The sequence below is a fragment of the Rosa rugosa genome, chromosome 5 (genome assembly GCF_958449725.1).
Source record: "Rosa rugosa chromosome 5, drRosRugo1.1, whole genome shotgun sequence".
NCBI lineage: Eukaryota > Viridiplantae > Streptophyta > Magnoliopsida > Rosales > Rosaceae > Rosa > Rosa rugosa.
In genome coordinates, this window is record NC_084824.1 from 13,276,137 (window position 1) to 13,297,416 (window position 21,280).

General features: G+C 39.3%; 3 protein-coding genes across 7 annotated transcripts; 2 read left to right on the top strand and 1 right to left on the bottom strand.

Moving 5' to 3' along the window:
* The first annotated feature begins 1,108 nt into the window (after positions 1 to 1,108).
* On the top strand, positions 1,109 to 3,287 carry LOC133712048 (pentatricopeptide repeat-containing protein At3g06430, chloroplastic). The gene is made up of 2 exons (XM_062138125.1): positions 1,109 to 1,600; positions 1,839 to 3,287. The coding sequence occupies exons 1-2, from the start codon at positions 1,208 to 1,210 to the stop codon at positions 2,937 to 2,939; spliced, it is 1,494 nt and encodes a 497-aa protein (XP_061994109.1). The 5' UTR covers positions 1,109 to 1,207; the 3' UTR covers positions 2,940 to 3,287.
* Positions 3,288 to 4,244: 957 nt separating this feature from the next.
* LOC133712353 (pleiotropic drug resistance protein 3-like) lies at positions 4,245 to 11,824 on the top strand. Of its 5 annotated transcripts, none has more exons than XM_062138462.1 (25): positions 4,245 to 4,373; positions 4,451 to 4,823; positions 4,945 to 5,068; positions 5,275 to 5,360; positions 5,605 to 5,689; positions 5,927 to 6,086; positions 6,173 to 6,249; positions 6,331 to 6,384; positions 6,478 to 6,568; positions 6,722 to 7,023; positions 7,104 to 7,385; positions 7,506 to 7,819; positions 7,983 to 8,143; positions 8,228 to 8,331; positions 8,475 to 8,625; positions 8,711 to 8,845; positions 8,943 to 9,016; positions 9,111 to 9,443; positions 9,543 to 9,833; positions 9,914 to 9,997; positions 10,118 to 10,251; positions 10,367 to 10,594; positions 10,758 to 10,929; positions 11,044 to 11,298; positions 11,473 to 11,824. In XM_062138462.1, the coding sequence occupies exons 2-25, from the start codon at positions 4,570 to 4,572 to the stop codon at positions 11,737 to 11,739; spliced, it is 4,218 nt and encodes a 1,405-aa protein (XP_061994446.1). In that variant the 5' UTR covers positions 4,245 to 4,373; positions 4,451 to 4,569; the 3' UTR covers positions 11,740 to 11,824. The 5 variants fall into 5 exon arrangements, with proteins under 5 accessions (XP_061994446.1, XP_061994447.1, XP_061994445.1 ...); XM_062138463.1 differs by having other exon boundaries at positions 4,258 to 4,373; positions 4,445 to 4,823; XM_062138461.1 differs by having other exon boundaries at positions 4,279 to 4,373; positions 4,438 to 4,823.
* A 119-nt stretch (positions 11,825 to 11,943) lies between these two features.
* Positions 11,944 to 13,394, bottom strand: LOC133712354 (putative F-box protein At4g17565). The gene has a single exon (XM_062138465.1). The coding sequence runs from the start codon at positions 13,392 to 13,394 to the stop codon at positions 12,294 to 12,296; it is 1,101 nt and encodes a 366-aa protein (XP_061994449.1). The 3' UTR covers positions 11,944 to 12,293.
* Between the last annotated feature and the right edge of the window lie 7,886 nt (positions 13,395 to 21,280).

The window sequence follows — 21,280 nt, forward strand, 5'->3', positions numbered from 1 at the left end:
TTGCAAAATCTGTCATTTTTGGGACGAGCATGGTTGGAATATTCATCTGCTTTCTAATGTATTACATCTGGAGATTGTTCAAAAGATTATTTGCATTCCTACAGGCTTTGGAAAGTTGTGGTGAATATAGTCAGATATGGAGTGACACTTTCAATGGTAAAATCTGCTTACAACTCTCTTTGATTTTACTGAGCAACATAACTCTCCCTGGAAGATAATTTGGAAACTTCAGGTGCCTCCCAAACTTAAGACCTTCATTTGGGTGGTTGCACATGGCAAGCTAACCAGTGTTCAACGTGCATGATCGAGGAGAAACCTGTACTACTGATGCTTTTTGTCCAACTTGTCACTGATGAAACATTGTTGCATCTGTTCAAAGACTGCTGCCGTTGCTAATATTTCTGGATTGGCTGGCTTACTGCCAACTTGCATTGCAGTCAGGTAATTAACTCCAACGAATATAAGATGGTGTGATGTGTTTGTCTTCATCTGTTGGTATATTTGGCCATGGAGAAACGGAAGAGTCTTAATTGATAACAATTTTCAACAACCTTTTCATCCATCTGTGGTAAATCACGTACTGAAGCAACTACAGAATGGTCTTCTGCTCAATCTAACATTCATGTGAACAGGAGCTCATGTCAACACATGTTTGCTTGGATTAAGCCTGATGAGAATCTTTTCTGTGAAACTTAACAATGATGGAATCAGAAATAGTACGTACTCTTAGTGGAAAAAAATTGGTGTACGTTGGTGGTGCATGTTCTTAGAAATCAAGCTAATCTTCCTTTCCCCTTGGTTCCTTATTGTCCTGCTGCAAAACTCTACTATCCACAAGTTTCAACATGTTTACTGTGAGTGCAATATTGACACGGTCGGAAGTAATGAGGTTTACAAGTTATAAACTCTAGAATAGATAGAACTGGAATCCACAAGAAAGATGAGAAAACTCTCAAGCTTTATTGATAAATAATATGGAAGATAGCATTCGGCAGCCATTTAAATCCTAGAAAACAAATCTTAGGGCAACTAACAATCAAGCCATTTAAGTTTGACTCATGTTTTGCCCTTAATGAAGAGTTCCTAGTGGCCATTTTGGCTTTAGTTCCTAGGTGCGGATAAGGAATCAATCAAGGACAAACAAGTCATTTGCTTGGCCACTTCACTCGCTACGACCTTGTCCCAGTCTCGGGAGTTTCCCAAATCCATGGCTTCTTCTTCAGTCTCAGTCTCAGTCTCAGTCTCAGTCTCACTCTCCTTCTCTTCTTCTCTCCACCCTCATCCCCTCTCCCCCAACAAGAGCCCCACCGCTCACAGAGCCCAAGACCCCACCTTTAAGCCGGCCCACTGCGCCTACGCAGCACCAGCTAAGAGCACTAGGTCTGCTAACTCCTCTTCTTCGTCTTCTCAGACCAGAAAGCGGCACTGGAAGCAAGGTGAATACCCAGGTGTTTCAGAGACTCCCATCCCCAGAAGAACGCCTCTCAAGAATGTCAAGAAGAAGCTTGACCGCAAGGACAAGGCCAAGGCTTGGGTCAACACCGTCACTGAAGAATTCTGTCACTCCATCGACAACAAGCAATGGCTCCGAGCCCTTGAGGTTTTACCCCTCATCTAAATTTCCCTAATTTCTTAGTATTGGGTTCATCTCATTTTTCATTTTTCCAATTTGGGTTTAGGGTTTTTGGTGAAACTGAAGTAAATGAATATTAGAATTGATAAAAGTGTATTCTTGTAGTATAAGAGTTTTTGAATTTAGGGAAGCTGAACTAAACTGTTGTTTAGGTGCTCTTTGTTTCTATGCATAGTAAAATTGGCTGCTATTAACTGTGTTTCAGGTGTTTGAAATGCTTAAAGAGCAACCCTTTTATCAACCGAAAGAAGGGACTTACATGAGGCTCCTTCTTCTGCTCGGACGGTCTGGCCAACCTCAGCGTGCCCAGTGTCTTTTCGACGAAATGGTTGAAGAAGGGTGTCAACCAACTGCTGAACTGTACACAGCCCTGCTTACAGCTTACTGCAGGAGCAATCTTATTCATGACGCGTTTTCTGTTCTTAACCAGATGAAGACGTTCCCTCAGTGCCAGCCCGATGTTTTTACATACAGTACCTTGATAAAGGCTTGCATTGATAATTTGCAGTTTGAATTAGTTGAGTCTTTGTATGAAGAAATGGCTGCACGGTCAATCACTCCAAACACAGTCACCCAAAACGTAGTCCTGAGTGGATATGGTAAGGCCGGGATGTATGACCAGATGGAAAGAGTGTTGTCAGGAATGCTGGAGGGTGAAAGTTGCAAGCCCGATGTTTGGACAATGAATGTTATCCTTACTATTTTTGGTAACAAGGGTCAGATAGAGATGATGGAGAGATGGTATCAGAAATTCCGTGATTTTGGGATTGAGCCAGAAACTCGTACTTTTAATATTCTGATTAATGCTTATGGGAAGAAGAAATTGTATGATAAAATGTCAACTGTGATGGAATACATGCGCAAGCTTCACTTCCCGTGGACAACCGCAACTTACAATAATGTTATTGAGGCTTTTGCGGATGTGGGAGATGCAAAAAACATGGAGTACACATTTGATCAGATGCGTGCTGAGGACATGAAAGCAGACACCAAAACATTCTGCTGCCTAATAAGAGGGTATGCCAATGCAGGTCTTTTCCATAAGGTGATTAGCAGTGTTCAGTTGGCTGGAAAGTTTGAGATACCTGAAAATACCACGTTTTATAATGCAGTGATATCTGCATGTGCAAAGGCAGATGATTTGATGGAGATGGAGAGAGTTTTTAACCGGATGAAAGAAAAGCAAGTCTCGCCAGATTCCTCGACATATGCCGTCATGGTTGACGCATATAGAAAGGAAGGTATGAACGACAAGATCTACTATTTGGAGCAGGAGATTAGTGCTGATGGTATTCAAACCGATTAGGCCTTGGGAGTTGAGTATGGATTGTTGTTCAATTGATATCTTTGAAGGCACCAGTTTGCTTCAACATTCCCCTAATCTTGTATTTGGCATTCCGGTACTTCTATTGCAGCAGTGGGACTCTATCGTGACATTCCTGGTTTATAAAGGACTGCAAGAACTGTTACATCGGAGAAACTTTAGGGGACATGACTGTAAATACAGAACCTCTCTGCAAATTTGAGGTGCTCTTTAAACTAGCATGCAAAATTGTAAGGAGATTTGTAAGAATGCCAACAGAGCAAGGCTTGAGTGATTTTGTTGTTTATGATTTCTAATTACTATGAACCTATCAGCTGGTTTGCTCTTGTAGTTTCATGTGAAAGCAGCTGTTTCACTATTAGTAGAAAATTGATTTGGTAAAAAAGTCGATCTTTGATAATAATATCAATGAAATAACATTAACATTTGTATGCTCCAGCTTAAAACTCGTCTGATTCATATGCATCGTTGGGATAACATTCAATTATCAGTGATAACGACTTTATATTTAGACTGCAATGTGCGGGGGGTCAATTCGAAAGTGATTTCAAAACCCTTGCAGGTTAAAACCTATGAGACACCTAGAAACATGGGCCAACATGAAGTTGGATTAAGTTAGTTACTCTGCTTCTTCTTATTCTCTTTTAATTTGTTTTTTGAAGGGTGGCCACAATTGAAAAAAGAAGGAAATCGGGTTAGTTAAAGTTAATTTTGTCACTGCTGAAATTCATGTTCAGGAATCTTTCCTGGGCTACAGTGTTGGTGAGTGCCTCCCTGCAAAGTTGAGGTAATCAATGACTTCATTCCTTTGTCGCTTGCAATTCGATCAATAAGAAAAACATTTCCATCAATTTTTCCCTTCTGGTCTTCTTCACATATTTATATACAATTTGTTACCATACTTCTAAGTTTCAACAGTACCCACAGGGAACCCACTTTTTTTTTTTTCCCCCTTCTCCCTCATAGTATATATAGTCCCAGAATTTGACTAAGAGCTACATCATACTGATAGTGTGTTGCAGGGAATATTGAAGTAGTCAGTACTTGCCTACATGTTAAGTTACAGCTATTTAAATATAAAAGATGTGATGTATCTAAGTTGATTGAACAAAGTCAATGGCATTTTTCAGTTCATATCATATTCATATTAACTTAACAAATGAGCCATGCCGCTCTGGTTTTAATAATGAGTCTGGCTTATGTCATGCTTCTCATCTTCATGTTTCTTCGTAATTTTTAGTCGTTTCTGGTCAGATCGATGACTAACGTGGATTATGTGTTAAAAATGAAATAACAAATCATTAATCTTCAGCTTTGTTAGTTTGTTTTCCAAAGATGATGTCTTAAACCAGTAGGTGCATTTGCCATATCCTTGCTGCAGTATCACATGACGCATTGCATTACCTCAGCCTTTTGGTGAGAGTTGTGTGTATATTACTACTCCGAGTTCATTTATCTATTTTCTCTAATCATGGCTCAGTTGGCAGGAGCAGATGAAATTGAGTCTTTCAGGATAGAGCTAGCAGAGATTGGGAGGAGCATTAGAGCCTCCTTTCGAAGCCATGCCTCAAGTTTCCGAAGCACCTCTACTGTCAATGCCGGAGACAGTAGAATGGACGATGATGAAGAATATTATGACTTGCAATGGGCTGCGGTTGAGAGACTACCCACTTTTGAGAGGATCACATCAGCTTTGTTTGATGATCATGATGGCGCATCGGCAAAAGGAGATGTTAAGGGGACTAGGGTGGTTGATGTTACGAAGATTGGAGCTCAAGAACGGCGTGTTTTCATAGAGAAGCTCATCAAACATATTGAGAATGATAATCTTCAGCTGTTGCAGAAAATTAGAAGAAGAATAGACAAGTAACATTCTTTTTTCCTCTTTTTGGGTTCATGTACACATTCTGTTGAGCACAAACACGCACTAGTGTTATCATATTTCATTAACATGAACTCAAGTGATATCTCTGCACGTGTCTTGCAGGGTTGGTGTGAAGTTGCCCACTGTTGAAGTAAGATACAAGAATCTTTGTGTGGAAGCAGAGTGTAAGGTAGTTCACGGCAAGCCCCTCCCCACTCTATGGAATTCTCTAAAGAGTTTGATTCCGGTAAGTGTCTTAATTTGTAGTGCTAACCTCCTGGAGCTTCTAAATTGGAAATGAAACTCGATTTTCATAGAATTTAAAACTGCAATTGAAATTTAAGCATTCCCTTGTGAGGTGCTTCAATCATGGATGATACTAAAATGACCAGAGGTCATATTTGATCATTTATTCTTCTAGTTAATTAGTCGTCTGAACTCTCTTTATGACAGGACATCACTGAACTAGTAGGTTCAAAAAAACGTGAAGCGAAGATAAGCATCATCAAAGATGTCAGTGGCATTATTAAGCCGGGAAGGTTAGTTTCTCTTACCTCGGTTTATAGCTTAGTTGTGTGGCTGTTGTACAATTTGATGAAATGCATCTCTTCTATATCTGAAGAAATATTTTATGATTACATGAGCTTAATTTTGATAATGTTGACAGTAATATGCAATATTCAGAATAACCATTTTCCACATTTTAAGAAAAATTTAAGGAGATTAGAAAATTATAAGCCAAGAAAGCAATACTTACCAAACTTTGGGCTCTCTTAATTGCAGAATGACCTTATTGCTTGGCCCTCCGGGTTGTGGCAAAACCACATTACTGATGGCGCTCTCAGGAAAGCTAAGCCATTCTCTCAAGGTGTGTACAAGTTTGAGTATCTTGAGTGATGTTAACAGTCCATAATATAAGGAATCATACCAAATGCAGAAGCTTTAGACCAAGTCTGTTTCACAGAATCGGAGAACAATGAAACTGCATGTGTTTCAGTCTTGGTCATGTTTTCACAAGATACTGGTCCATATTATTTATTTAGTATTTATTTTACCTATCATCTATGCTGAAATTTGAAATAAACTTGTCATCTTGTTTTAACAGGTTTCTGGCGAAATTAGTTACAATGGTTATAGACTTGAAGAATTTGTTCCGGAGAAAACCTCAGCCTATGTAGGCCAATATGATATGCATATTCCAGAGATCACTGTAAGGGAAACACTAGATTTCTCTGCAGGCTGTCAAGGTGTAGGAAGCCGACCCGGTAAGCATTTTTTTGCAATAAAATATGACCTTGAAAACAGTTATCAAGTCGCACTTACATAATAACTACATTTTTTATGCATAAAGAGATTATGATGGAAGTTAGTAGAAGAGAAAAGCAGGCAGGAATAGTCCCGGATTCTGATGTAGATGCTTACATGAAGGTACACCTGGGATGCCTTGGTGCAATTTTCTGCTGTATGTATTCCATTAGTCCAAAAGTGATGAACAATTTTCTCTTGCAGGCCATATCTGTTAGTGGACTGAAAAGTACACTTCAAACTGACTATATTCTAAAGGTATTCTATTTCCTTACAAAGTGCGCTTTCCGTCAGGAAATCTGTAAGTATTTTTGTATGTTCACATCATTTTTACTAATCAATGTCTTGCAGATACTTGGCCTTGATATATGTGCTGACACGCTGGTTGGAGATCCCATAAGAAGAGGAATATCTGGTGGTCAAAAGAAAAGGTTAACTACAGGTAGTGTTGATTTAGTAGTAAACAAGTTCTTTGACCAAAAAAAAAAAAAAAGACACAGTAAACAAGTTCCGTGGGCAATGTAACTATGCATACACTTCAGATTCCCTGAGTCAAATCGAATATATATGACTCAGTATTCTTCTCACTATGCAGGGGAGATGATTGTTGGACCTGCAAAAGCTGTTTTCATGGATGAAATATCTAATGGCTTAGATAGTTCCACAACTTTCCAAATTGTTTCTTGTCTTCAACATTTTGTGCATATAACAGACGCTACATCATTGATCTCACTTCTTCAGCCTGCACCAGAGACGTTCAATCTCTTTGATGATGTTCTCTTAATGGCAGAAGGGAAGATTGTGTATCATGGACCAAGAACTTCTATCCTCCAATTTTTTGAGGAGTGTGGATTTAAGTGTCCAGAAAGAAAAGGTGTTGCTGATTTCCTTCAGGAGGTAGGGTATTATTTTACTCATATCTTAAGCAGGTATCCTAATACTTTTGGTGAATATTTTGTTTTCTTGTTTTGCTTCAGGTTATCTCTAGAAAAGATCAAGCACAGTTTTGGGACGGCACAGAAAAACCATATAGCTACTTTTCTGTTGATCAGTTCATTGAGAAATTCAAGGATTGCCATCTTGGCAGGAAGCTAGATGTGGATCTCTCAGAGCCATTCGATAAGTCTCAAAGCCACAAAGATGCTCTATCCTTTAAAAGATACTCATTACCTAAATGGGAACTGTTTAAAGCATGCACAAGGAGGGAATTTCTTTTAATGAAAAGGAATTCTTTCATTTATGTTTTCAAATCAGTTCAGGTAGCTTTTTTTTTTCCTTTAATTTTCATTTGCTGCCCTTTGTTTTAAGTGCTTTGTTTGCATCTTTTTTCTATCTGCTCTACACTTTTCAGAAGCATTTTTGTATTCTTTCTTCTGCAGCTAGTCATCATTTCTTCTATAACGATGACTGTTTTCCTTCGAACTCAAATGGCTATTGACACGATCCATGCAAATTATTATATGGGCTCTTTGTTCTTTGCACTTGTGATACTTCTTGTTGATGGATTCCCAGAATTGTCAATGACTGTCTCAAGAATTGTGGTTTTCTACAAACAGAAAGAGTTGTGTTTTTACCCTGCTTGGGCTTATGCGATCCCAGCTGCCATCCTAAAGGTTCCACTTTCGCTCTTGGAGGCTTTTGTTTGGACTGCTCTTACATACTATGTTATTGGTTACAGCCCTGAGGTTGGAAGGTCAGTCACAGATTGAACTATTCAATTCCTAATAAGATGCTTACATGCTTATGGTTAAAACACAATCGTGTTACTATGTGTTCCTGTTTCTTGTTTTTAAATACTAGTGTTAGATACTTTGGACATCGTTTCAGTTGTTACATCTTGCTTATATGTTTTACAGGTTCTTCCGCCATTTCCTTCTACTCTTTGCTATGCACCTAACATCGATATCCATGTTTCGGTTTATTGCTTCAGTTTTCCAATCTGCCGGTCCTTCTATGACAGCTGGTGTTTTATCAATATTGTTTGTTATGTTATTTGGTGGCTTTGTTATGCCAAAGCGTAAGATCTCCATTAGCTTTTCTCGAGGTTTACATCAACGAATTTTTCCGCATTAGTCATGCTCAGAAGTTCTTTTTGTTTCAGCTTATATGCCAGTTTGGTTGAAGTGGGGATTTTGGGTGTCTCCTTTGACATATGGAGAAATAGGCATAACAGTTAATGAATTTCTGGCACCTCGGTGGGAAAAGGTGATAACTATTCTCAGCTTCTGTACTATACAGTACTACTCCACATGATCATTGAACAACATGGAGGTTATATGTGTCGGGCTTGACAGCACTACACTCCTTTTTATTTATTTGTGAGATGCCTTATTTAATTATATTCATAGGTGTCTGGAAACACAACTCTTGGGAAACAAGTGCTGGAAAGCCGCGGATTGCATTTCGATGACTATTTTTATTGGATATCAGTTGGTGCTTTAATGGGATTCACATTACTATTCAATATTGGTTTCACCTTGGCTTTAACTTTCTTGAAGTGTAAGTGTGCTCCGTGCATTACTTGGTTATCTATGCAACAATGTCTGTAAAGCTTTTGTTAACCCAGCTAATGCTATATGTTCAGCTCCTGGAAAGTCCCTTTCTCTTATTTCTTATGAAAAGTACCATCAACTACAAGGACAAAGAGACGACAGAGGCAGTTTAGATGCAGAGGGAAAATCCACCGGTGAACCTAAGACTAGTGTAGAACCTAAGAAGGGTGAGGATGATCTTATTCTTCTTGATTATTTATTTCTATTGAAAATGGGGTCACTAGGCTTTTTATGTTTAGATTTACATTTTTCTTTCCTTTCCAGGAAGGATGGTTTTACCATTTGAGCCCCTAACTGTTACATTCCAAGATGTACAATACTATGTTGACACCCCTTTGGTAATCATCTAGAACTTCTCCTTCTCTCGCTATAGGTTCTAATCAGCAAACTATATCAGCTGACCTTGTGAGTTCTACTATCTTTATACTGCAGGAAATGAGAAAGGGAGGCTTTGAGCATAACAAGCTCCAGCTCCTATCTGATATTACAGGTGCATTCAGGCCAGGTGTTCTGACAGCATTAATGGGTGTCAGCGGAGCTGGCAAAACAACTCTCATGGATGTTCTTTGTGGACGAAAAACCGGTGGTACAATTGAAGGAGAAATAAGAATCAGTGGGTATCCTAAGGTTCAAGACACATTTGCAAGGATATCAGGCTACTGTGAGCAAAATGACATACATTCTCCACAAATAACCGTGGAAGAATCAGTAGTATATTCTGCTTGGTTGCGGCTCCCGTCTCAGATTGATTCAAAGACCAAAGCAGTATGATATCTTTCCAAGAACATGATTATTTCAATGACCCTGGACTTGAATATTTGAGTTAAACACTTGAAACTGAATGATAATTTTTCCCTTCCCCAGGAATTTGTAAACGAGGTTCTTGAAACTATTGAACTTGATGGGATTAAAGATTCCTTGGTAGGCATGGCAGGAGTTGGTGGTTTATCCACTGAGCAACGTAAACGGTTGACCCTAGCTGTGGAACTTGTAGCCAATCCATCTATCATGTTCATGGATGAACCAACTTCTGGTTTAGATGCACGGGCGGCTGCTATCGTTATGAGAGCAGTGAAGAATGTTGTTGCAACAGGAAGAACAGTTGTTTGCACCATCCATCAACCAAGTATTGACATTTTTGAGGCATTTGATGAGGTAAACTGTTTTTTGAGAAATTTAAATGACATGATCAATAAAGATGTGCAATTTCTTCAACCAAGTTACTCTCGCTGCAGTTGATTCTCATGAAAATTGGAGGACGCATAATCTATTCTGGCCAACTTGGACGGCACTCAACCATGGTTATTGAGTATCTTGAGGTAGTGCTTGATGAACAATATATTACCATATCAATCTCTTTTGAATCATTGTAAGACTCGTCTCTGATAAACATGTAATCATCTAGTTCAATCCTCATCCACTTTCCTTTATTTGGCTAGAGTATCCCTGGGGTGCCCTCAATCAAAGACAATTACAATCCGGCAACATGGATGTTAGAAGTTACTTCAAAATCTGCAGAAGCTGACCTTGGTATAGATTTTGCACAAATTTATAGGGAATCGGCCTTGTATGAGTAAGTGTAATACTAGGTCATTCATGTTTGTATATATCAATCTACAATAGAATATATCATGTGCGTGCACATATGAAAACCTAGTTAGACATGACTCCTGCATTTTTGCTTGTAGGAAGAACAAGGAGTTAGTCAAGCAAGCGAGTTCACCGTCTCCTGGTTCAAAGGATTTGGAGTTTCCTACCCGCTATCCACAAAATGGTTGGGGGCAGTTCAAAGCATGCTTTTGGAAACAGAATTTGTCTTATTGGAGAAGTCCCTCGTATAATCTGGCACGGATCCTTTTCATGTGTTTCTCAGCTGTGTTGTTTGGAACACTGTACTGGAATCAAGGAGAGAAAATGTTAGTCAGCAAAATTTTACTTTTACTCATTTTTATCGTATAATGAGGAAGGGTGTACGTCATTTAAATTTGTACTGCACGCCTTTCCTTTATAATAGCTGAGCCGGTATTCTCTTGTTGAAAGAAGTTTCATTGACCATATATATGTTTCTTGTTTTGTTAGAAATAACCAGCAGGAGCTCTTCAATGTGTTTGGTTCAATGTTCGTGGCAATAATCTTCTTTGGCATTTACAATAGCACAACAGTTCTACCATTTGTTGCAACAGAACGGAATGTTCTGTATCGAGAAAGATATGCAGGAATGTTCTCTTCATGGGCCTATTCATTCGCACAGGTTCAGATCTTTTCGACTAAATTTCCTCATGAACTCATCCAGAAACTCTGGTCATGAAATCTTATAACAAGTTCACTTTAAGAAGTTTTCCAACTAGTAGAGTTCATTTTGCAGGTCCTGGTTGAGGTTCCCTACTCATTCACTCAAGCAGTTCTTTATGTGGTCATCACATACCCGATGATTGGGTACCACTGGTCTGCCTATAAGATATTTTGGTCATTCTATAGCATGTTCTGCGTACTACTATACTTCAACTACCTAGGGATGCTACTGGTGTCCTTGACACCAAATGTTCAAGTGGCTGCAATTGTGGCATCATCTTCCTACACAATGCTGAATTTGTTTTCAGGGTTCATTGTTCCGGGACCAGTAAGTTTATGGATGATCAAGTTATTATAATTTTCTCTTAAGTAATTTTCTTCCACTGCTATAAAAATGCTGTAAGTATAACCTTTATGCTTTTACAGGACGAAAAGCATTTTAGGCACAACTCAGATATGCTGAAACATGAGAAACTTATAATACTTTCTTTGATTGATGCAGCAAATCCCAAAGTGGTGGCTCTGGCTGTATTATTTGTCTCCTACATCATGGGCACTGAACGGAATGCTTACTTCGCAGTATGGAGATGTGCAGAAAGAAATCGTGGTGTTTGGAGAGACGAAAACTGTTGCTGCTTTTTTAGAAGATTACTTTGGGTATCACCACAACCTGTTAGGCCTTGTCGCTGTTGTTCAGCTTCTCTTCCCCATTGTGTTTGCTTCTCTGTTTGCATACTTCATTGGGAAACTAAACTTCCAAAAGAGATAGACATTTCAAGCTTTTTGTGGATATCACAAATATATAACACCAATCTTTGACTAATAGGTACCAAATTTATACTACTTTTGTGTGATACATTATCTTTCAAGTCCTCCATGATGAGTATGTTTCGAGGAGATCTGACCAAAAAAAGAGACGACTTGCAAGGAGACCAAAGAAATAAGTTTCAAGGAGAGAACTCATCACTAGTTTTAATTTAATCAATGAACTCGATCAACAAAATACGAATCAAATGGGTTTGTGAGTAGCTTTTGGCTATTGTAAGTTCACAAATGAATAAAGAGTTTATCTTTACAAATATAATATAGAATATGAAACTGAGAGTGTCTTGTAGTTTATCAGCATGGTAATTTGGGACTTCTTAGTGGCTTATAACTTGTTGCTTGAGATCAACATCTGTCAACTTGAATTCAAAGATGAATCACATGATCACAGCAGTAAGCGACTCCCATGCATTTGCTATTTTCTTGTTTCCATTTTTACGTTTTTCTTTAGTTCTGCTAGAGATTATATGTTTGAAATAGGAACCTATCAAGTATACCTCACCTAGGATCAGGAACAATCCAAAGCGGTGCCGTAGTCTTCTTTCGGTGGAAGTTGTAAGATTTCTCCACAACTTTGTTACCATTCAAGCTGTATACCCGGACAACTTGAGGCTTTCCGGGGAAAGTATAGTAAATTGAGTTTTCTTCACATCCTGGACAATCTCGAGCAGATAATGCCATTGCTTGCTTCGGAGCCAAGAACAAAACCTGGTCTCCCAAACGATCCACATTCTCCCACTTTTCCGCGGCCAAGTTCAGCTTGGAGATTAAGAAGCGTTGGTCATTGTAGGTAGCACTCTTCACACGCAAAATCTCACCCGATGTCGACACCACTAACCAAGCATAACGCTTTGGACCATTCCAGTTACAAATCGAATAAGCTCTAAGATGGTGAGTTTTCATGATAGGATAGGGTACCCTAAAGTCCCAAACTTCAACTGAACCTTCGTGGTCCAATGTAAATAATTGGTCATTGTGGAACACCATATCTATATGATAGTCATAATCACTGACGCCGTCCAAATCCGTCCATGAGATGTGTCCCTGCTTACAGAATGAAAGTCTTGCTGGATGCCTAATGCCTATTACCACAAGATAGTTAACGTTCTTGCCCGAGGGTGGTTCCTCAAAGAAAACCCTAGCTGTATAAATATGCCACCAATAAAACCCCTTGGTCGTGTCAGGAATATCCTCAATCTCTGGGAGTTCAATGCTAGCTCCTGTAATCGGATTGAAAAGATGTAAGGTTGCTTCCTTGTAGAGAATAACGAGCCACCCGTGCGACGAACCCCAACGTGAAGTGTGCTTGGGAAAGCTCTCAAACACGTTCTTTATAGTTTGGACGTTGTTCTCCTCAAGATTGAAGAAGTCAGCGTCGAGTTCTTGACCTTCAGTTGGGTTAATCAGCCATGGAGTTTGAGACAGCTTATAAGATTCTGCCGCAGAATTCCAGGATGTACAGATAGATCTGAAGATAATGATCTCGAAAGAAGAAAGCTTTTTTAGGATCAACTGTAGCAAATCGGTTTGGAGCTCAGACCAGGTTGGCTCTTCTGTAGAACCTGTATTCCTAGTTTTGGAGTTTTGGGAGCAAGCCATTGTTAATCCTCCCTGAAATTCAGTATGATAGGTTTATGTAGGTCAGTAGGTGTTTATATAGAAATCAAATCCTATATAGCTACATAAACTAAAATTAAACCTAAACCTAAACGATTAAGTAGTCAAATCCTTTTTCTTTTTCTTTTCCTTTTATTTTTTATTTTTATATTTTTAACCCCACATCACATACCCCATGATTGGCTACTATTGGTCTGCCTATTTTGGTTATTCTATAGCATGTTCACTACTATGCTTCAAGTGTCTTCAACTACCTAGGAATGCTATTGGTGTCCTTGAGCATTTGAAAGTGGACATTTGAAGTGGATTCAATCGTGGCATGATCTGCCGCCACAAAACTGAGTTTGTTTCAGGTTCATTGTTCAGGACCAGTAAGTTTATGGTTCACTAAGTTATTCATTGTTCCGGGACCGGTATGTTTATGGATCACCTAATTTGGGCCCAATCTTTGAATTTGCGGTGATCACCAAAGTTAAATTTGAGCTCAATTCACACCTGTTGATTGGAATTCAAAGATGTTGATGGAAAAAAAAAAAATTCAAAGGCATGATCACCCATTTTTTCTCGTCTTCTTGTATCCTCGATCTTTATTATAAACTAAGCTCCTTTTGCTATCAGAGCTGATTTATTTGTTTTATTATATGTTTGAAATAGATAGGAACCTATCCTCACCGAGGATTAGGAACATTAATTAATCCAAAGTGGTGCCATAGTCAAATGGTGAACGTCGTAAGATTGATTTCGCTACAACTGTATTTTAGGTTAAGCTGTATACATGTGGGCCAAGGAGGAGGAGTGTGGTCTCTTAGTTCAACAAACATGGTCTGATGGTAGTAACAGTGGATTTGTAGTCAAGATTAGAAGGGTGGCTGAGAGATTGATAGTGTGGGGAAAGGAAAATTTTGGCAGTGTGCGTCGGCAGGTGAATGAATTAAGACAGGAGCTTGATGATTTGCAGCATCAACCACCCTCCCCTGAAATACTAAATTGGCTCCAACATGGGGATCGGAATACTAAATTTTTCCACAGCTATGCAAGGCAGAGGGGACGCACCAATAAAATCTCTGGTATTTTGGGAGAAGATAATCGGTGGAGAACTAGTACACCTGATATTGGCTGTGATTTTGTGACATATTTTCGTCACTTATTTTCCTCTAGTGGTGGGCAGTTCAATGATAGCAGTGGCAGATCTAGGATTTGAAAATAGGGAGGGCTACATATTTATGTGTCCCTTTGCGCGAAACCCAAATTTTTTTTTTTAGTACAATTATGCACAGGTGTGCGAATGCAAGAGTGGGGAGATGAGAACCTGAGAGTTCAAGTGTTCAAAGATTGAATTTAGTCTGTAATTTAGGCCTTTTTGTGAAGAAGAAGAAGAACAAGAAGAATGAGAATTTGTGATGGACAGAGAGAATGGAAGAGCCAGAGAGGAGTTTGACTTCGATAATTTGAGAGTTCGGGTGGGCTTCGTTAAACAAACATACATATAAACAAAAAATATACATCATATATATAGTTTTTTTTTTCAACCCAAAAGTTTGTTTTGAATATAAAGCCATGGATACGACGAAATAGCTAGCAAATAAACCCAAGCCTAATCTGCAAAGTTAACTCTATAAACTTGAACTGATTACTCGGCATTCGAATGAGGCCAAGCTCCTGGCCGAGATACTGAGATAGCACAACAATTGATAAAATGTTAAGTATTGAAATCAAGTAAACCCACAACAATTGCACAGCAGAAAGAAGACCCACTGATCGACCTTGATAAGTTTTGAAATCAATTAAACCCACTTACCCACATCAATTAAACATTTAAACCCACATCAATTAAAGTATACATCTAATTTTTTTTTTAAGCCTAAAAATCTCGGACGGGCTCGAGCCCGCCCAAGCCACTACCTAGATCTGCCCCTGAATGATAACATGTTCCAGGCTGTTAGTGCAAGAGTTTCTGAAGCTCATGTGGATTCTCTTTCTAAGAGTTTTACAAGGGCAGAAGTTGAAAGGGCTCTTAAAGGAATGGGAGCTATGAAGGCTCCGGGACCGGATGGAATGCCGCCCATTTTCTATCAGAAGTATTGGTCTGTTGTGGGTTCGGAGGTACGTGGTAGCGAGATGCTTGGATTTCTTAATGGACAAGGCTCTATTGCGGAGCTTAACCATACTTTGATTGCATTAATTCCGAAAGTTGCAAGTCCAAAGAAGGTGACGGAGTTTAGACCGATCAGTCTCTGCAATGTGTTATATAAATTGGTGTCGAAGACTTTGGCTAACAGATTGAAGTCGGTGCTTCCGGATGTTATTTCTGACTACCAAAGTGCGTTCATACCAAATAGGTCTGTTCATGATAATGTGATTGCGGCCTTTGAGGTAATTCATAATCTGAAGAGGCGGGGTAAGGAGTAGACAGAAGGTGGCGTTGAAGCTGGATATAGCTAAAGCCTACGATAGAGTGGAATGGAATTTTCTGAAAAAGATGATGGAGGTGTTGGGATTCCCTAGTAGATTTGTGGAGCTTATTATGGAGTGCATACAGACTGTTACTTATTCTATTTTACTCCAGGGCAAACCTTTTGGGAAGGTGAGGCCTAGGCGCGGGCTTAGGCAAGGTGATCCGATTTCCCCATATCTCTTTATCATTGTTGCTGAGGGTTTCTCTTCTTTATTACGAAAAGCAGAGGCTGATAATCAGATACATGGTGTGATTCTTACCCACATCAGCCTTGACCCGTGGGTAATGGAGAAGGTATAAGAGTCTTCCTTGACCCGTGGGTACCTGAGTTGATTGGTTTTGGTGTGACTTATAAATCTGGTGTGAATATGTCAATGAAGGTGTCAGAGTTGATCTCAGTTTCAGGAGAGTGGGATATATCCAAGTTGGAGCAAATTGGTACGGCTCAGGAGGTTGATGCACTAAGTATCCCACTAGTGAGGTTGGGTGGACGTGATCAATTGATTTGGAATCAAAATCCACATGGAAAGTATTCCGTGAAGAGTGGGTCTTGGTCGGCTCTTAAGGATGCAAGAGGGCGAGGAGATCACCAGAATCCGGCACCGGTGGTCGCTGACTATTGGCGTCACCTTTGGAAACTTAAACTCCCTCCAAAGATGTTGCATTTTATTTGGAGGTGTTCAATGGGGACTATGCCATGCATGAGCTCTTTATACACGAGACGTATTGTGAACGTTCCTATGTGCTCTAGATGCCAGCAAGCTTATAAACGCCTTTACACGCAACATATCAGTGTCCTTCGAGTGTTGCGGTGTTGGAAAAGGTGTGCTTCCTCTCAAAGTTGGGCTATGGTGCATGGGGCAGCTTTATGGAGTTTCTAGAAGATGCTAGAAGGAAACTATCAGTGGATGAGGTTAGTTTTTTAATTGTTCTCCTTCGGGTTAATTGGAAAGAAAGAAATGCTGTTTATCATGGTGAGCAGGGAAAAGATCCTTCGGTGGTATATGAAATGGGTGCTTCCATCTGGGACTGCAGTATTAAGCAAGCAAAGCTTCTATTGGAAGCAGATATTATGTTATCTAGTCATTAATTATTATGTCTTGTAGTCATTAATAATTGTGTCTGCCATATTCCTCTAGCTGTGTAGGGATGTTATGTCGGTCTTCCCCTTTTCTTTCCTCTTTTCCTTGTTTCAAGGGTTGTCATTAGAATATTGTTTTAGCCTTGGTTGTGGGCACGTTGCCTGTTGGCTTCTCCTTTAACTTTCCTCTCTCTTTATAGTTAAAACTCTCTCTTGTAAATTGTCTGATCATTTTGAATGAATACAAAACAGTTCACTCTCTCTCAAAAATTCTTCATGGTATCAGAGCAGGATCCCTCACGGGCCTGACTTAAAGATTCTTCAACTTCATCTTTGCAAAAGTTTTCTAATTTAACCTTAGTCATGACTGAGGGTTCATCTATTGTTGATACTGAGCTTGTCTCAGTAACTTCTTCTTCAACCTCCGATGTTGAGGGAAATTCTAACCAAAGGTTGTGTTCAGTTGTGTTGAACGAATTCAACTATTTGCCATGGTCTCGTTCTGTTACTTTGGCTCTAGGAGGAAGATCAAAACTAAGCTTCATAAATGGAAGCTTGGAAGGTCCCGATATCACCTCACCTACTTATGAAGCTTGGTTATGTAAAGACCAGCTTGTTATGTCTTGGTTGCTCAACTCTATGGAGAGTAGAATAGCAGAGATTTTTAGTTTTTCTGAGTCTTCTATGCATCTCTGGAAACATGTTAAAGAGATGTATGGAAATCGGAATAATGCTGCTCGAGTGTTTCAACTCAAGCGAGATATTGCTGATCTACAACAAGAGGGTAAGTCTTTTGTTCAACACCTTGGTAGCCTTACAAGCATGTGGAATGAGCTAGATGTTTACAGACCGCATACCACATAGGCTAGTGTTTTGTTAAAGAGAGCTGAGGAAGACAAGATTTTTCAACTCCTTGCAAGCTTAAGGTCAGATTATGAAGAATTGAGAAGTCACATACTCATGAATTCTGAGTTTCCATCTTTCAACACTGTATGTGCTATGGTTCAAAGGGAAGAGGTTCGAAAAAAGGTGATGAATATGGAGAACCAGCCTAGTCTGTTTGAAACTAGAGCCTATGTTTCAAATCATAGGCATATTGAACAGAGAACATACAAAGGCAAGAGAACTGATTTGAAGTGCAGTTACTGTGAAGGTGTTGGCCATATCAAGGAAAGATGTTGGGTTCTCCATCCTGAGCAGAAGCCAAAGTTTCTAAATGAAGGCAAAATTCTTCAAAAAGGCTGGAGTACTCCATCACTTAGAGCAAAATTTGTAGATGCTTCTTCTACTGGGAGTATGATGAATTTCACCTCTCATCCCGCTGCTTTGATTAATGAATTTGCTGCTTATCTCAACAAGAGGCATATGCATGGTGAAAAAGGAGAACCAGCTATAACTGGGAGTGAAAGCCACACTGCACTCCTTGAAAAATTTGCTGGCTTTCTTGCAGAAACTGATTGTGTCCCACATAAAGAAGCTTCAGGTATTCTAAAATCCTTCTCAACTGCTCTCAATGTTTGTGCTATGGATGATTATTGGATTATAGACTCAGGAGCTACGGATCACATGACAAATAAGCTCAAAAATTTGCATGACTTTGAAAAATTGTCCACTCCTTCTAAAGTATCAATAGCAAATGGTAAAGGTGTTTCTGTTTTGGGAAAAGGAAAACTAAATCATTGAGTCAATGGCTCTTTATGTTCCTTCCTTTCCTTTCCAACTTCTGTCTGTTGGAAGAATTATACATACCTTAAAATGTCTTGTCATTTTCTCTCCTTATAATGTTATATTTCAGGATCTCATCACCAAGAAGACGATTGGTGAAGGATTCTTCTTGAATGGACTTTATTATCTGTCAAAAAACTCCTTTGCCTCCAAGGTTTTTCAAGCTAGTTCAAATTTAGCTCAAGATCATCATCTTTGGCATCAACGTTTGGCTCATCCATCTGAGAAAGTGTTGTCTTTTTTTGTTCCCAAATATGCACAAAGTAGCTAATCAATGTGATGTCTGCCATTTATCAAAATCCTCTAGATTACCATTTACTTCTTCTTCATCTAGGGCTAGTAATCCTTTTGAAATCGTGCATTCAGACATTTGGGGTCCAGTTCTTGAGTCATATGATGGATTTAAGTATTTTGTAACCTTTGTAGATGATTTTACTAGGATCACATGGTTGTATCTTTTGAAACTAAAAAGTGAAGTTGTGGATGTTTTTAAGGATTTTCATAAACTTGTCATCACTCAATTTTCATCATCTATTCATATTTTACGATCCGATAATGGTTCTGAGTATATGTCCAATAGCATGTCACAATACTTGAGCACACAAGGCATTGTGCATCAAACTAGTTGTGTTGGTACTCCTCAACAGAATGGGATTGCCGAGAGAAAAAATCGAGACCTTCTTGAAAAAACCAGAGCTCTTATGTTTCAAATGAATGTTCCAAAAAATTTTTGGTCTCAAGGTGTTCTCACTGCCACATATCTCATCAACAGATTACCTAGTAGAGTGCTTGGATTCAAATCTCCTCTTGAAGTGTTGAAAGGTAGAAAGATTGATCTATCTCACTTGAAAGTCTTTGGCTGCACATGCTTCGTTCATATTCAAGCTCATCAACGTGATAAACTTGATCCTAGAGCTGATAAATGTGTTTTCCTAGGATATTCATCTACTCAGAAAGGGTATAAATGCTACAATTATGCAACTAGAAAACTCATTGTCTCCAGGGATGTGAGATTTGATGAAGTTACCCCTTATTTCACAAGAAAATCATGTGATACTGGTCAGGGGGAGTTTCTATCTGATCTGTTCCCAAGTCCTAATCTTCCTGTTGATGATGATTGCAATTCATCTGTCAATCCAGCTATTCCAGCTCAAGAAGGTCCAGCTGTTCTTTCTGATCCAGAGATTGATATGCAATCTGTTGTCGAGCCCCTTGATATGCAACCTGTTGTCGAGCCTCCTTCTCCACCTGCAGTTGTTCTTCGTAGAAACCCTCCACGAGAACGAGGTCCTCCATCAAAGCTCAAGGACTATGTAACCTACAATGCAAGGTATCCGATGTCACACTTCATCTCTTATAAGAATTTTTCATCTGCTCATTCTGCATTTCTGAGTGTCCTTGATAATACTCATGAACCTCAAAGTTTTGAGGAAGCCAATCATCTTGCTGAATGGAAGCAGGCTATGGCAGATGAACTTCAAGCTCTCAATGATAATAAAACTTGGAGTGTTGTTCGAATTCCTAAAGGGAAGAAGGCTGTAGGTTGCAGATGGGTTTACAAGACCAAGTTTCACTCTGATGGCACGGTGGAGAGACGTAAAGCTCGTTTAGTGGCTCGTGGTTTTACTCAAACTTATGGGGTAGATTACAAGGAAACTTTTGCTCCTGTTGCTAAAATGAACACAGTAAGAGTTTTGTTATCAGTTGCAGTTAATCATGCATGGCCTCTCTACCAAATGGATGTAAAAAATGCTTTCTTACATGGTGATCTTGAAGAGGAGGTCTATATGAAGTTACCTCCAGGTCATTCTCAGTCTCATGATCCTGATGTAGTGTGCAAGCTTCACAAAGCCATCTATGGCTTAAAACAATCTCCACGTGCATGGTATGCCAAACTTAGTTCGGTACTTGAAGAAGTTGGTTTCCACAAAAGCAATGCAGATTCTTCATTGTTCATTCGAATTGGTTCAACCAGCAAACTTCTGGTGCTTATCTATGTTGATGATTTGATCGTAACAGGTGACAATGTTAAAGAGATTGAGTTGCTTAAACAATCGCTTCGAAGCAGGTTTGCTATCAAAGATTTGGGGATTCTTAAGTACTTTCTTGGTATAGAAATGGCTACTTCTCATAAAGGCCTCTTTCTCAACCAAAGAAAGTATACTCTTGATTTGCTGCAAGATGCAGATATGAAGGATTGCAAACCAGTTCGCACTCCCCTTGACAGTAGGCTGCAACTTAATGCATCGAGTGAGCCTCTCTGTAATCTAACTTCCTATCAAAGATTAGTTGGTAAGCTTATTTATCTCACGATCACTCGACCTGACATTGCTTACGCTGTAAGCATTGTCAGCCAATTCATGCATGCTCCAACTTTGGCTCATCTTCACATTGTAAAGCGAATCCTTCGTTATCTCAAAGGTTCTGTTGGTAGAGGCATTTTGATGAAAAACAATAGAAACACTCACATAATGGGATACACTGATGCTGATTGGGCAGGCAACTCTCTTGATCGTAAATCCACCACTGGCTTCTGCACATTCGTTGGTGGTAATCTGGTTACTTGGAAGAGTAAGAAGCATACTGTTGTTGCTCGTTCTAGTGCGG